A 15835-nucleotide genomic window follows, 5' to 3' on the forward strand; every position below is an offset into this window, starting at 1 on the left:
AAATTGTACACTGGCTGAGCACGCGTGTCTTGTGCTAGCTAAAACCCTGCCTCCACGCCGCGTGCCACGTGACCAACAGAGCAGGATATGGAAAGTTTGGCTAACTCCGTACGTAGTCGCCAGGGCTCTTAAAGAACGGTAAGCTCATATTAAACCCATACTTTTTTAAAAGAAAATGTACTCCAGACACTTAAAAGTATGTCGTTAATGTTCACGTTGCTACCAGGTTCGATTTCGAGGTTACTGCTATGGACAATTGGTATATTTCGCTTCCATAAGTTATAATACAGTATTTATTGCCGGCTGTCGTACTCGTTTGGGAAACATTCAAATACAGTAGTAATTATTTCAGTTTGGAATTTATATAACTTTGTTAAAATGGGTCAGCCTGGTAAGACAAAGCCTTTACGTAGTGCATCAATAAGATGTCATTGTTCTCATTCATCAGTCACTGTCACATGCCGACTGTTACAGCATCAAACGAATTGCGTTACTTGTGTGTGAATAATACAGCCACTCTTAAGTGTGGAGCAATCATGGAACTTGATAAACTGTACTTTTTTGTTTAATTTATCTTGTGTGTTTACATTAGTTGCAACGTTGACTCCTGTAGTATTTACAACTGTCTTGAGTGAGCAAACAGCATTGTATACTTACCTTACGAATAAAGTTAGAAGCACTTTGCTCAAAGCAGTGGTGTCCAAAGTGCGGCTTGTGGCTTTTATTGGCTCGCGGCACATTCTAAAAATAAAATTTACCAAGAAAACTAAACTAAAAAAGAAAACAACAGCAAAAATGAAAAAATCAGAAATAATTTACAGGAATAAAGTCAAAATATAATGAAAAATAAGTTAGAATCTAATGAGAAAGTCAGAATTTTACGAGAATAACGTAATATGAGTAAAAACGTTATTTTGTGATCATGTTGAAATATTAAATATAGAAATACATTTTTTATACTTGTAATTTTATGAAGACTAAAAACTAATCAAGTTTTTGGAAAATTAGTTTGTGGAAAAGGTGTAATTACAAGAAGAAAGTCAAAATATGGGAATAAAGTCATAATTACGGGACAGGTATTTACAAGAAGTAAGTTCACATAGTTAAAGAAAAAAATATAAATATAAATATTAGAGAAAAAAGTTGCAATTTTTACAGAATAAACTCATATATATATATATATATATATATATATATATATATATATATATATATATATATATATATATATATAACTTCTTAGGCTATCTCCTGTACATGCGTTTTAAAAGTTTGGACACCCATGGTTTACAGTCAATCAATCGGGACTTTGTTTTACACTTCATTATGCTTTAAAATGACTGATTGATGCTGCTCACTCTCATTAGGAACATGCCCCCTACTCCAACCAATGATCTGGCCTTCAAACCCCCAGATGGGGGCTGGGGGTGGATGGTGGTGATTGGGGCTCATATCTCCATTGGATTTGCCTATTCTACTCCCAAAGCCCTCTCCATTTTCTTCAAGGAGATCCAAGCAGACTTGGAGGCCAGCTACAGTGATATAGCATGGATTTCTTCTATTATGTTAGCTGCCATGTACGCTGGAGGTAAGTTGACTCAGGCAGGCTTTTTTCTCATAGAAGAATAACCAGAATATTATCTTAGAAGTACTCCACAGAAAAACCTTGAATGGTTGCACTTGTAATGTGTGTTCTTTCTGCCACCCAGCATGACATATAGCAAAATGTAAAGTATCATTTAACATATTTTATACACAGGTTTTTTTGTGATCTACCAATTGAATACCACAAGGCAACGTGGGATTGGAGGAGACCGACTGCTGAAGTTGCTGGCGTTGAGTTTCTCAAATTTAAAAGTTATAAAATCCACCAGAAGCCGAGCAGAATCCATTCCAGGACACTGGTCAACCCCTGATATGTTCGGATTTCAAAACAAAATTTCTCATAGTAAATAATAGAAACAAAACCATTTGTTTAGAACAGTGGTTCTCAACTGGTTTGGCCGCGGGACCCACCATCCCCCTTCAATGACAAGCGGTGACCCAAATTGTCAAAATATTTAAACATAAACTTCTCAAATATATTATTTAGTTCCTAAATGACATTTTAAAAGTAAAAAGCCTGTTTGCAGCAGTTATGCTGCTGTGAGATGCAGATGAGGGCGCTAACTTTCAAATGTGTTGCAACATTATACCCCGCCCTCTTCCTGCTTTGAGCATGTAAGCTGCACCCCGGGCAACATGTGAACCTTTTCTAAGTGACATGTTGCATGACATACGTGATATACTGTACATGGTGATGGTTCAGACTCTGTGTGCTTTTGAGGCATATCTTTACAGAAAATGTTGACGTTTGACTTTTGGGGTGTTAATGGTATGAATCAAAGCAGAAAGCTTGCCTTCTTTAAATCTATGGTATTCTTTAATGCATGGCATTAACAAGGTTGGTTGAACAGCATTTCCTTGTCATCTAAATGCATTAGAGGGATGGGGATGGGGAATTTGGGGGACTAGTTTCATTCAGTCGGTAGATATTGAATACAGTTGCTTGCATTTCAGTTAGTTAACCCCGTCTGCATCTTACCCTGTTGTTGTCCAAAATTGGCTACCAGCTACACAGGGGAAACAATTTGGTTTCTGGTTACTTGCTTCAATGGGCGTTTGATGAAAGATGAGGAGCAATGTCAAGACTAAGCAAAACTTCCTGTAGCCTGTGTTGAACCTTGTGTGGAGGATTTGAAAAAAAAAATCTTAATATGTGGAAAAAAAAAAGGAATTGAAATGAAACGAGTCCTGTCCCTCAGTGTGACTAAACATGTATTATGTATACGTGAATGGACATTTCTCCACAAAGCAAAACATTGTAGCAATGGAAGCGCTCCAGGGCATGTCAAATTGATAAATGACTTCACATGACTGACCGCATTGAATTGCTTTAAACTAAGGAGATTCTTCTAAATGTTGTTAGTATAGCTTCCTCACCTGACCTAAACTATTCATGTTCACCACCAACATAGTGGTTGTACAGTAATCTCTTGTTTATTGCTGTTAATTGATTCCAGACGCGACTGTGATAAGTGAATTTCCGCCAAGTATGATTGCTTATTTATAAATCAAATATGTCGTAGTTAGAGCATAGAAAACTTGCTTACGACCTTCTAAATATGTTTTTTAACATTATTAGAGCCATCTAAACATGAACAAACGCCCCTATATTCACCTTTACACTCGTATTACCCAATATAGTAGACATAATAAGAGTAAATAAGCCTTGTAAGACATAAACAAGACTCATGCGTGTGTGTGTTGCTATAAATGTGTTCCCTAGGGAAGCTGAGTGGCAGGTGGACAGGAAGCAACGTTGGGCGTTCAGAGTTGAGTTTTTGCTTGGCGTGGGTTATTGCAGCAACGGTAGGCTGTGTTTTTATTAGGGATTTTTCTTAGGGCTTATTGTGCCTGTTGTGAGATTATTCGAACCTGCAATAAAAGCCTGTTGTTCCGGCGATCAAGTCTGATGCCTGGGTGTCTCACCGAACATTACAGGAACATTACTGACACCTACAATAATACGTCAATGTCTTTGAACGTGTTGTGTTATTTTAGTTCATTTAGCCATTTGTATGCTTGAATATGCCTTACGTAGGCAAAAATAAATAATACGCATAATAGGCCGTACTCAACCACGAAACAGCATGATATAATATATTTTTGACAAACCATAATAGAGTGAAGCTGCAAAATTCAAACCGCACAGTTGCGAGAGATGACTGTATATCATACTATATTTGAGCTATTATAAATAAATCCTAATCCTATTCTGAAAATCAATTTTTGTGATAAGCTCCAATGTCCTCACATTGTGGGAAAGAGTGAAAAAGACAAACGACAAAAGCTTGTATGTTTGCTCTTCCATGCATATAGGACTGTTTTGTTCAAGTAGACACAATTAAAGGCACTACAAAGTTCTACTCCCGGTTTTCATGGATACATGGAACTGTTTTCAAGGTTAAATCACAACAAGGTGTGTTGCTCACCTGAACTCAACTCAAAAGGCCAAAGTGGTGAAATATATGCTTCAGCTTTGGCCGAGGCACTGGGCTTTATCATATCGTCCTTGGCAAGGCTTCAGCAATGTCACCAATGGTGGAACGAGACAGCGCAAATACATCAGCAGAAGGTTCTGTAAACTGGGGTCCCTCATCAACCCCCCCATGGGAGAGACATGACAGCCTTTTCGCAAAACCTTTAACTCAAGGAGTCCAAATGATTAACTTACGATGACTGAGGAAATAGTGGGAGTGTGGGAAGATGTACTACTGAGACAAAGGCTCAATCAGAAGGGGGAAATATGTGTTTGATCCCCGCAAGCAGCTGGTCAACCCTGGTCAACCCTGTAAATACTCCAATGGTGGTTTGTATTGTAGATTTTTTTCTTCTATTTTCGTCTTGTCCCGACAGGGCTCGCCACAGTGGATCACGTGTTCCCATCTTGCCCTGTCCTTTGCATCATCCTCTGTCAAGTCCTACCGTCTGCATGCCCTCTCAAACAACATCTAGAAGCCTCCTCTTTGGTCGTCTTCTTTTCCAGCATCCTTCTACCAATATAATCACAATGGGCAGATGAAAGGGAAAATGGTGCTTTTACTGACTATAAATTAGGGGTGTCAAAACTGACGTGTTAATGTGGATTAATCAGTCATCATTTTTAATCATTTAGTCTGATTTTAACACAATTAATCCATCTTCAGTGCAGAATGACTCAAAATCCCTTAAATGTCTGTGGCACTATGTCCAAGTAGTGTTATCGTCTCACATGTGCAAATGGGCACTTGATCTGGTAGTGACAGGCTGCAGAACCAAACATCTCAATATGGAAGACGCCAAACAGCATGCCAGCTTTCTCGTTGGGAAATTTGAGTACAAAAAAATCCCCCCATGAAGGAAGAGTTGACCGACATAAAGCATTAAGCACACTCTGCGGAAAGGTTCTTTTGACCAAAGCACTTCCATCTTAAAACACTCCATTAACGCAAGGCATAGAATTTTGCTAGCACTTTGGCTAATGCGTCACTCACGTCTTTTCTTGAGTGTCATTGTTCTTGCAAATTGAAACACGATTAATATAGATTAAAAAAATATTTAATTGTGATGAATCAAAATTAATCCAGAGCAACACTGTGATTAATCTGATTAAACATTTTAGTTGTTTGACACCCCAAGTAGGTGTGTGTGTATATATATACAGTATATATATATATATATATATATATACACGTATATACTGTAGTTTTTTTTTTACCGCACTGCAGAAATGAGTGTCACTCTATCTGATATTTTTAAAATATTGATATTTACCTTAAGCACAATATCAAAACCAACCATATCGTTGATATCGATAGACTGGATTTGCACTGTATCTCCCTCATCCCTGAATGCAGGGAAGCGACAGCATCTGCGCTGTAAGAATGAGTCAGCAAGGAATAGCTCAGTAATATGGAGGTACTTCGAATTCAGAGCATAAAAAAATCTTTTTTGCCACCTTAAAACTTGGCACAAACTCCAATACGAGGAGGACTGTCTGCCGCCCTCCTGTTGCGTTCTTCATGAAAGGAAAAGCAAAGTGGTGTGGTATTGTAAAGAGGTGTCCCATCACATTGCTAAGATATGGTCCCTGTTGCAACAGTGGAGAGACCGGCTTTAAAAACCTGCTGAAAACGATGGACTAGCGATGTCCAGCGAGCTTCGCAGTCACAATTATTTAGCAAGACAAGCTCTACCACAAATGTACAAGGACGCTAGACAGACAATTGGTACTGTAAGTCTGATGCACTTGACAGGCTGGTGTTCCTGGCACAAAATAAGGACATGCTTGTGAGTTCTAAAAATGTTTACCTAAAAAATACTACTGTTCAGTTTAAATAAGTATTAAGTATAAGAATTTAAAGTTGCTGACATTTTCAAATTTCCTCTGAAATCGGGCACTTCTTCCTATTTTGTTCTTTTGTGATTAGCTGAGGATTGGAGCAAAGCTAAAGGTTTGTTATAAAAAAGACAAATGTCGACTTTTTCTATATTTATTTCAAAAAGAGAATGGCCTACTTTATTTTAGAGGCTATTTTTAGATACGATTTTTTTTTAATGTGCAACTTGCATGAAGCTTTAAAATTTAAAAAATCATTCTCATGTTAAGTATTTATTTTTAACAAAACTACTTGAAACGCATATTTGACTTTGTTTTCGTCTTAACTGACTTTGCTTATAAAATATGGGCATATATATCGTATATTGATATTCAACCTAAATATATCGGGATATGAGTTTTGACAATATGAGTCACTTTCATTGGCTAACTAGAGAAGCACTTGGAGAGCGCAGTCCTCTGCTAATAATCCTCCAATTTTTTCAGTCTTTGATATTTTGTAGAACCTGTTGGAAACTTGTCCTTTATTTTTTTTCCCAAGCGCTCTGACCATTTTTTGTGCGCGAATATGCGCAAATGCCGTAAATGGTCGCAAGAAGAAGAATCCTTAAAAAAATTCCCAGAATCCAGAAGGTGATCCGGATCACCCTCCACAATTGAATCAGTTCTTCCATATCCCATTTCCGACAATTCCTGAAAATTTCATCCAAATCCATTCAGAACTTTTCAAGTTATTTTGAACACAAACAAACAAACAGATAAAACGCTGACAAAAACACATAACCTGCGCGCTGCGCTTGCGCTGTACTTGGTGGAGGTAATAAATCTACTATGCTATAGGTGCGCTGTACACTGACTATAGTATATCCACATTTCTTTGGAATTGGCCCTTGAGAAGATAAATGGTAATATGATGAATTGTGAGGGGTATACGACACGGGAATTACTGAATCTTCTATCAGCAAATAGTTGAGTCACATTATTTAACATACTATTAATATTGGAACTGAACAGCGATAACTTTGGGTTCTCTTGTTTTTACAGGACCAGTGAGCAGTGCATTGGTCAATCGCTACGGAAGTCGGCCAATAGTGATACTGGGGGGCCTAATGTGTGGGGTCTCCATGGTTGCTGCTTCGTTTGGGAACTCCATCATTTACCTTTACTTGTGCATTGGAGTCATTGCTGGTACAGTACTACGGTCTCTTTTTTTTCTCATTCACCCGCAGTAAATGTAGCAAGGAGTTTAATGATGACCATCCTGAACTTGTTAAACCACCCATTACCCATAGTTTGACCCCACTGGTATTTAGTGATTGACTAGGTGGCTTTTGTTCATCAATGGTATCAGGGTGCCCAGCTCCATGGAGGCAGACGCCTAAAGTGGAGCATCATCAGGATGCTAAATTAAAAAAAACAAAAAACATATGGGTCCCAGAGAGCATGGCATAAAGTGGCCCACCGTTCTACCTCTTATGCTCCTTTCACAGTTGTCACATGGGGGCTCTCTGACACCTTTAGTGGCTCATTACCCTACCAAGGACAACTGTATAAGGATTAATAAGCTCAGCAATTGGCCCTGTGTGGTACCAGGGGGCATATGTGTCCTGTTCTCACACACTGACTCAACAAGGCACTTTTAACTAGCTTACAGTGAGACATGCAGTACAAAGAGCATGCAGGCCATATACGGAGAATCGTGGGGTACAGAAAGAGAGGACCCAAATAAGAGCCCCCAGAAAATTATTTTGAAACTACCAAAGTTTTATCATGCTTTTGAGAAATCAAACTTACAGTGCTCACAACCAATGAACATGACATTTTGGTTAATAGTATGCTTAATGTTAACCTTGATAAAGTGGTAATTAAATGGAACTTAACGCAGAAAGAGAATACAAATTTAAGAGACAAATCCGAAATCTTACTCTGAAAAAATGTGCTGTTAGAGTGATGTTGATTGAAGATACTGCATGACAGTAGCAGAAATATGCATATTTTTCATACATTTTTCTCATCTACTGATCATGGTTTCACAGCATTGTGCTTTAGACTCAGGCAGGGTAGGTAAACCACAGTGGATTTGCATAAAGAAAGTGACAGACTCTCTTCTCTCCATGTGTCTCCACTCAGGCTGCGGACTCGCCTTAAACCTGAACGCATCGCTCACCATAATAAGCAAGTATTTTCTGGCCAAGCGTCCTCTAGCCAATGGACTAGCAATGGCTGGGAGTCCCGTATTTCTTTGCTTCCTGGCACCTCTCAATCAATACCTTCTGGACAAGTTTGGGTGGAGAGGAAGTCTTCTTATCCTTGGGGCCCTGATGCTCAATTGTTGTGTAGCTGGGGCCTTGATGAGACCCGTCGGCTCTTGCACACCCTCTGCTGCACTACGGAAGAAGGCCAAGGAGCAGTCGGCTACCTCTGAGCAATGGCAACAAAGCTGTGCCAGTCATGCCAAGAAGTTCTTGAATTTGTCCTTCTTCAAAGATAGAGGTTTTATGATTTACCTCATAGGGAACGTAATGTTTATTTTTGGTGCCTACGCCCCTATTCTGTTCCTGTCAGCCTATGCTGTTAGTCAGGGTGTAGACCAGTACTCAGCAGCCTATCTGCTGTCCATTATGGGTTTTGTGGACATGTTTGTTCGGCCTGGCACCGGCCTGATTGCCAACAGCAAGTGGATAAGACCCAGAGTTCAGTACTTCTTCAGCTTTGCCATGGTGTTCAACGGCACATGCCATTTGCTATGCCCACTGATCGAAAGCTACACCTTCTTGGTGGTGTACGCTGTATTTTTTGGTGTGGGTTTTGGCATGGTTTTTGCCCTCATTTTTGAGTGTCTAATGGATCTAATGGGACATGAACGCTTCCCCAGTGCTGTTGGACTGGTGACGATCATTGAGTGCTTCCCCATGCTGTTGGGACCTCCTACTGCAGGTAACAATCAACATAACATTACAAATTACTCTATCCTGGTCTGGTCTGGTATGGTTTTTGTGTGCATGTTAGCATTTTAGTCATTCTCATTTCACATTGTACAGTTGTCCGTCGCAATATTGTACTTCGATTACCTCTCCCTCGCTATTTTTCAGAAATTAATTAATAAATGATCGCTGTTTCGTGGTAGACCATGGTCTATTATTAGTCAAAACGTATTGAAATACAAGTGATATGTAGCATTCTGGTCAGTGGCGGCAGTAATGACACAAAACATTGATGAGACATTACCTTACCTTACCTTACATTACATTACCTTAACACGGCATGAAGTCATGCAGTCAGCCATATACTATTAATCATAGATCATAGAGTGACAAAAAAGTTATCCTCCCATTTTGTGTGGAAGTGGCCAGTTTTTGGCTTCCTAAGTTTAGAAGAAATAAATTCGAGGCTAACTGGTTAGTTCACTAGCTTGCTAGCTCGCGGCCATCTTGAGTCTCTGTGGCGTAAGAGTTGCAATGTGGTGTAAACAATGAATAATAGGAGTGGAAAGGTGACTATAGGCGTGTTATTTCATGTCTGCAGGGCTCTAATAATGTTAAAACCGTATTTAGAAAGTCATAAAAAGGTTTTCTATGCTCGTAACTACGAAAATATTCACATTGAATCCTATATCACAGGAATTCATTTATCGCAGTCGGGTCTGGAACCAATTAACCACTATAAACGAGGGACAACTGTATACTATATCTACATAGCATGAAGTAAAATCTCTATACAACTGCCATAAACACTTTCTGTATTGAAGTTGGCTAGCTAGGCGCTAACATGTTAACTGGTAGTATGTTAGCATTTTAGCCTTCCTGCTAACACCCACAGTGGTCGATTTGAGTTTTGACAGTGTTAATGGCACTGTTCTGTGGAGACCCTGAAAATAAGCTTCCCTTGTGATGCTTCTAAGTTACTGATGTCCTCACCGGTGTGTCAATTTATGTCGGCTTCAAAGCTCATTCAAAGGAGATCATTCAAACAAAGGCAGTGAAGAAACACTGACGCTGCACAACTTAATCATCTGTGCATGCCAACAACACTGACAAACTTACTGTGCCTGCAACCTCAGTTTTAATGAGGTGGAAATTTATAGGCCCCCAGTTTGTCTGGTCCGACCCTGTTCTGAGGCCCTCATTTAATAGGGTAAATAAGTTCCTCCCTGCACATCTAGCATTCTCCTCCAGAGGGCACAGTCATTACGTCTCCCCAAACTACTGCGCTTGTTACTGTTCCCCCAAACCTTTGGGTCAGTCCAATTAGATGAAAGTGAGGTGTATGTAATTAGCTTCTTGCTTTGGGTGTTTAATGATGTTCCCTTCAAACTCCTGTCATTGTGGGCATTGTACCTGGGCCATAATTAAACTGAGAAAATCTTAAAAAAAAGAGGTGAATATGCCAGATGGACGCCATTAATGTTCTGCCAATCAAAGCCTGTCTTAATGAGGGTGATGGTCATTTGTGTACATTCACCAGATGACTGCTATCAATCAGGTGACGCAGACGCAAAGTGGCCAATTTTAGAGTAGAAACGATCTGTTTAGAGGCGTATGTAAATGTCCGTTTGTCAATGGGTCTGTCAGAAGTTATTAAGTTTGAATAGGGTGACCATATTTTCATTACCGAAAACCCATACCTGAAGTTTATTCAAAGATGCCTGATAATTTTAATACATTTAAAGTATGGATAGAAAAATGCTATGTTACAAAACCAAAGATACAAATTCCAAAGAAAGAAGGCTCCAAAACATTAAAAAACAAAACAGCACAGGATTTGTTTTCTTACCGATATCAATATCAACTGAGACCGATATAGGCAGCAGTTCCTGCCTCAAAGTAATGAAGTCATTATGCTTCTTTTACTGTGATGCCGATGCATGAATTTCACACAACACTTTGTAAAATAAGACAAATACTGCAATATGCAGTACAAGTTATACCCCCTGAGGCGGGGTATAAGATTAGAAGTATTGTAGGACGATGCATTACTATCCAAGCGCTTTATGTCATATTCCGCATGACAGGTTGGACTTTAGTTTTGGTTTTCCTTAGCTTTCATGTTGTTGGCTGTTTTTTTTGGTTTCTGTTCCTGCTTGGTGGGATGTGAAGCTGCTTTGAGGTCACTGGAAAGCGTGTGTAGCGCTACCTGTTTGTCATTAGTGATGAGCGCCACTATTTACTGTAGGTGATGGTATTAGGCGCAAAGAGCAAAACGTAACACTCTACAGTCATTGTTAATTTCACATTTACAATCCGAAGGTGAAACTCCAGTTAACCTAACATGCATATTTTTGGAATGTGGGAGGAAGGCAGAGTACCAGGATCAATCTCACAGAGATACAGTATGAACCCAGATTTTCCAGATCTCCTGACTGTGTGGCCAACATGCTAACTAACCACTCGGCCACTGTGCTGCATGCACACATTAAAGCATCATAAAATGAGGATGATAACTCACCCTAACAAAGAGTCAGTAGTGCCTTCCACATTGTGATTGTGGGGAATTGTCCCAGCAGAGATGTGACCGTACACTCTGGATTTATTTACATTGCCAATCTGTGTGCATGTTAACATAGCGTTGGAGCGAGGACTTAAAAAAAATCCTGCAGACTCTGACAGCATGAAATCCGTTTTTTATTGTCTGTGTGGTCCTCAGCCAGGTACAGATTTATGACCCGGTGGCCGTTGTTCCTGCTTGAAAAAATAGAATCCCTCAGCCATTGATGTAATAGAATGAATGAGAGATCGGCGTCACGAACAGAGAAACAGATCACCATTCACACTGAAAGTGAGAGAGATAAACACCTGCCAATTGATCCGTGTCTGGAGGTGAGGAGGTTCTGGAAATCTGACGGCTTAAATCTGATCCAAAGCACATTTGTCACTTTTCTGCAGACTTGGCTTTGATATCTGTGGCTCTCAGAATGGGCCTCTCTTCTGATTCGTTTTGGTAGCAGCTGTCCAAATTGCCTTCTCAGAAACGCAGGGCAGCCTTGAGGGGTGTAATGGTCTGTGGTCATTTTCCAACATGGTGCCTCCTATCTCAATTTGCCCCCGCTCGAATTCCCCTCTCACTCACACACATACAACCGTGAATTCATTCAGGAAGAATGTGTTTCAAAAGCAGTTTTATTTTAACATTGATGTCTTTTGTGTGTCTTTTGTCTCCATACAGCTTTACTGGTGGACGTATTTAAAGACTCCAAGTACCTCTTCTTGATGTGTGGCGCAGTGATTGTGACCGGCGGTCTGTTTCTCTTCATCATGAACATTTACAACTATCACATGCTTGAAAAACAGAGAAGGAGACAACAGAACCCCAAAACCGTAGAAGACCAGGACCAGGTCGAGATGCAAAACACACTCAATCACAGTTATCTCGCAAAAGAGTCCGCTGTGCCTGAAAAAGAAAATGGGAGTGATCCCCAGGGGGAGCGAGCAAGTTCAGAATACTTTGAAGTACCCATTTAGTTTTTCTTATTCTATTTTGTCTACCTAAGCATCCCTGGAGGTATTTGGTCATTTAGTCGGACAATTGAAAACTGACTGCAGACATGCGGTGACATGACATGTTCATGGCTGGAACTGACTGTTTTGGAGTCCGATGTGAGCGTACATGTACAGTATTTGTTTGTTTAACATTATCTTCCCAATGCACTGGCAGTGCTAAAATGTAGCTGGTCGGTTCTAAAACCATATTATTGTGTCTACATTTTCAGGGAAATGGGAACCATACTCATTTAGAAATGTCCCAATCATGGTATGCAATCAGATGTTGCAGAAACATATTACCTTGTTGCATCTCTAGGCTGAGTTGCCCTGGAATAACTTTTGTTGCATGAAATTCCAGACCAAGGTGGTGCTTAGGTGGAATAACTTGAAACTGCTTACATGTGAAACATTAAGTGTGTCGTCCATTTTGCTGTCTCCTAAGGCCCTGAACCAGGCACGTCACCCTTCCGCTTCTCCTTCCGGGGGGGGGGTTTGTACATTATAGCGATCAAATATCAAATTTATCTTATTTAATATGTGTTGTGTCAAACTAAGACATGAACAACATCACATTAAAAGCACAAAATGAATGCCGACCCACCATCCACCAGTTCAAGCCTGGAGTTTTTCCAGAGAGATGATTACATGGCTGTTTGACGTGTGTGGTAAAAGGCAGTGCGCTAGCATGAATTAACTTGAGACAAATGTGCACATTAGCAGTCAATAAGTCATCGAAACTTACCTTCATGCATTCCCACATAGTATCAGCATTTGACACCAAATATGAGGTGAAAGAAAAATGGTAAAAATACAGTAGTAGTCTATCTGTGCAGCATGAGATAAAGTTAGCACACGCACAATGGGCATGCGTCAAGTGAGACGGATGTACTTTAACAGAGAGAATCCGGCCACTTTTCAAAATAAAACAAAAAAATTAAATAACGGAAATTATTTTTTCTTTCTGTGCGACCCCGTACCAAATGACCCACGGCCGTGGCCCGGGGGTTGGGGACCACTGCTTTACAGGACTGTATTTGAGAAACTACTTTGTTCCAAGCTACTGTAGGCTAAACATAAACATGTCTTTTGACATCCAACCCAAGTGATAATATCACTGGCTTGACAAGCAAGCTTAAACTGTATGACTAAAAAACTGGTCGAAATTACAAGTACAGTACTACTGGTTAGGGTTGGGCATTGTCGGAATTTGAGCGAATCCGGTTCCGATTTCTCGTTTCGATTCCGGTTCCTAACGTTTCTCTATTCAGATTCCTTTCAAAGGTAGGGTCATAAAAGTTTCCCTGGTTAAACGGGGGCTCTAACCAAAGTTCTTGGATGAAATGTCTCCATGATTTATTTAATTATATGAACTTTTCATTAATTACTTTTCACAGGGCTATTTTCAACCACTATATAAATATCAAACTATTGAACTCGAACATAAATGTTTTGCAGTCTCTTTACATAGGAGTACACAAACATACACAAATGATTTTTATTTTTGAAAACCTCATGAAAAAAGCAATTACGCATATCTTGCAGTTTATGTGTCGGAGAGTGTCTTATGATGCAAAATAGACCCTGTAACTTAACCATGTTACTGAGTTCCTACTAACCTACTAATCGGAATGTTAGTTGTGGTTCCCATTGATGCTCGATGCCCAGCCCTACTACTGTACAGTATATACAGGTAACTATCCTGACACTGTTGCACTGACTTTTTCCCTCGCCTTTGGATTGATGTCCTGAAGCAGAGCTTGAATGTGTTCAATCTGTCATGAGTGTTTGTGCATCGTTTTAGAGGAGTGGCGTTAGGTGTTTTGCACTCTTGTGTTTCCCACAGTGAATACGTAGATGAAATATTATAGTAGTAATTGTACTAGTAGTACATTTTAGGAAGGTGATGATAAATATTTGCCAATATTTCTTTGAGCTGATGATGATGAGTTCCTGTATTTTCAGTCGTGCATTAAACATGACATGGATGCAATGAATTTGACGCTACACAAACATACAGTATGTTGCTCAGCTCATTAAAATCTTCACGTTTCCTGCATCTAAACTTCGTCACTGAATCTGTTTGTTGACCCGACACCGAAGCGCCTTCTTTTCCCTCATCGCTCATTGTAGAATCAGGACACGCAAAGGCACGCTGTGCATTCACATCTTCAAGCGGCAAGGTAACTGAAATGCCTTCAGATCAACATCTGCCATGCAGCTTTTCAGTACGGGGGGCTCTGGACAATTTTTCACGACAATTATAGGGCTGGGGAACACATTTGGAAATGTCAGCAGCTTAAGGGCGCGAGCACCTAATGAAGCAAGGCCTGGATGTTTCGGGCTGGTGCTTCGAGTTGTGTCGAGCTTCACACACATCAGCAAATCAGCAGGGCACTAAATTATGAATGTGTGCAAAAAAAAAATAATGCAGTGTGCACTTTTTAGAGCTTTGTCCTGTACCTGAGTATTATGTAGGCCTTTGACCATAGCGAGGTGGGAGAGCACATGAGCGAGACAACACAGGGAAAGGCAGTACAAATATGGTGATATTCACATACAGTACCTGCACAATGTAATACGACAAGAGCTGTTTTACCGAGACTATCTGCCCTGTGATTGACTGATGACAAGTCCGGTGTAGTCTGTTTTTGCCCAAAGTCCGCTTTGATAGGCTCCAGATAGCCATGACCCATCTACCCCCCCCCCCCCAGGGCTGGAAGTCTGCATTGACGTTTCATTACAGTTACATCAAGCATCTTGGGTAAGAGGTTTTAAACTCTTATCTGTTTTCTTGCACATTTTGACACCCCAATATGACCTTTAACCTCAGATACCTTGAAAATGAGATGTTTCTTGCAATAATCTCTGAATGTGTTTAGGTTTGTTCAACTTTGTCCCCAGTTGATTATTTACAGTGCATGTACTGTAACTCCGGAGCTGACCTTTGACGTAATTTATCTTGGTTCCATCCTTTCAGATATCCTTTACATTCTTTTTTGACATGGAATGATTGTGGGAATTTGAAGAGCTGGAAAATTGGCAATGGGAGATCATTGACAGGAAGGAACAACACATCAGATACTTCAGCCATATTCTTTCATATTGTTGCTCAGATATATAGTTAGACAATAATTTACGAGTGTTTACAAAAAAAACAACTAGGGAACAAATACAAGTTGAGTCGCTTCACTTGAACATAAAGGACAACGATGCAGACATTCTGACACAACCATACCTTTCAACCCTCCCGTTTTCCCCACAGAAATCCCTTATTTTGCCCTTCTTTCCTGGTGCCCCCCCACCCTCCCCCACCCCCCCCACCCCCAATAGTTCTGTATTTTAAAATTCATGAAAAAAAGGGTGGAAATTCCCCCCCCAAAAATCCCTAATGAAAACACGGGCTACCGTTGTGGCCGTAACCCGTGCCAAGCTAGAA

General features: G+C 40.1%; 1 protein-coding gene across 1 annotated transcript; it reads left to right on the plus strand.

Annotated features, from left to right (window-relative positions):
- Positions 1 to 54: 54 nt before the first annotated feature.
- Positions 55 to 15330, plus strand: LOC129186703 (monocarboxylate transporter 2-like). Its single transcript, XM_054785206.1, has 5 exons — positions 55 to 138; positions 1368 to 1588; positions 6965 to 7108; positions 8051 to 8857; positions 12083 to 15330. Exons 2-5 carry the CDS (start codon positions 1372 to 1374, stop codon positions 12376 to 12378), a joined length of 1464 nt encoding a protein of 487 aa, XP_054641181.1. The 5' UTR covers positions 55 to 138; positions 1368 to 1371; the 3' UTR covers positions 12379 to 15330.
- The last annotated feature ends 505 nt before the right edge of the window (positions 15331 to 15835 follow it).

The sequence above is a fragment of the Dunckerocampus dactyliophorus genome, chromosome 8, assembly GCF_027744805.1.
Source record: "Dunckerocampus dactyliophorus isolate RoL2022-P2 chromosome 8, RoL_Ddac_1.1, whole genome shotgun sequence".
NCBI lineage: Eukaryota > Metazoa > Chordata > Actinopteri > Syngnathiformes > Syngnathidae > Dunckerocampus > Dunckerocampus dactyliophorus.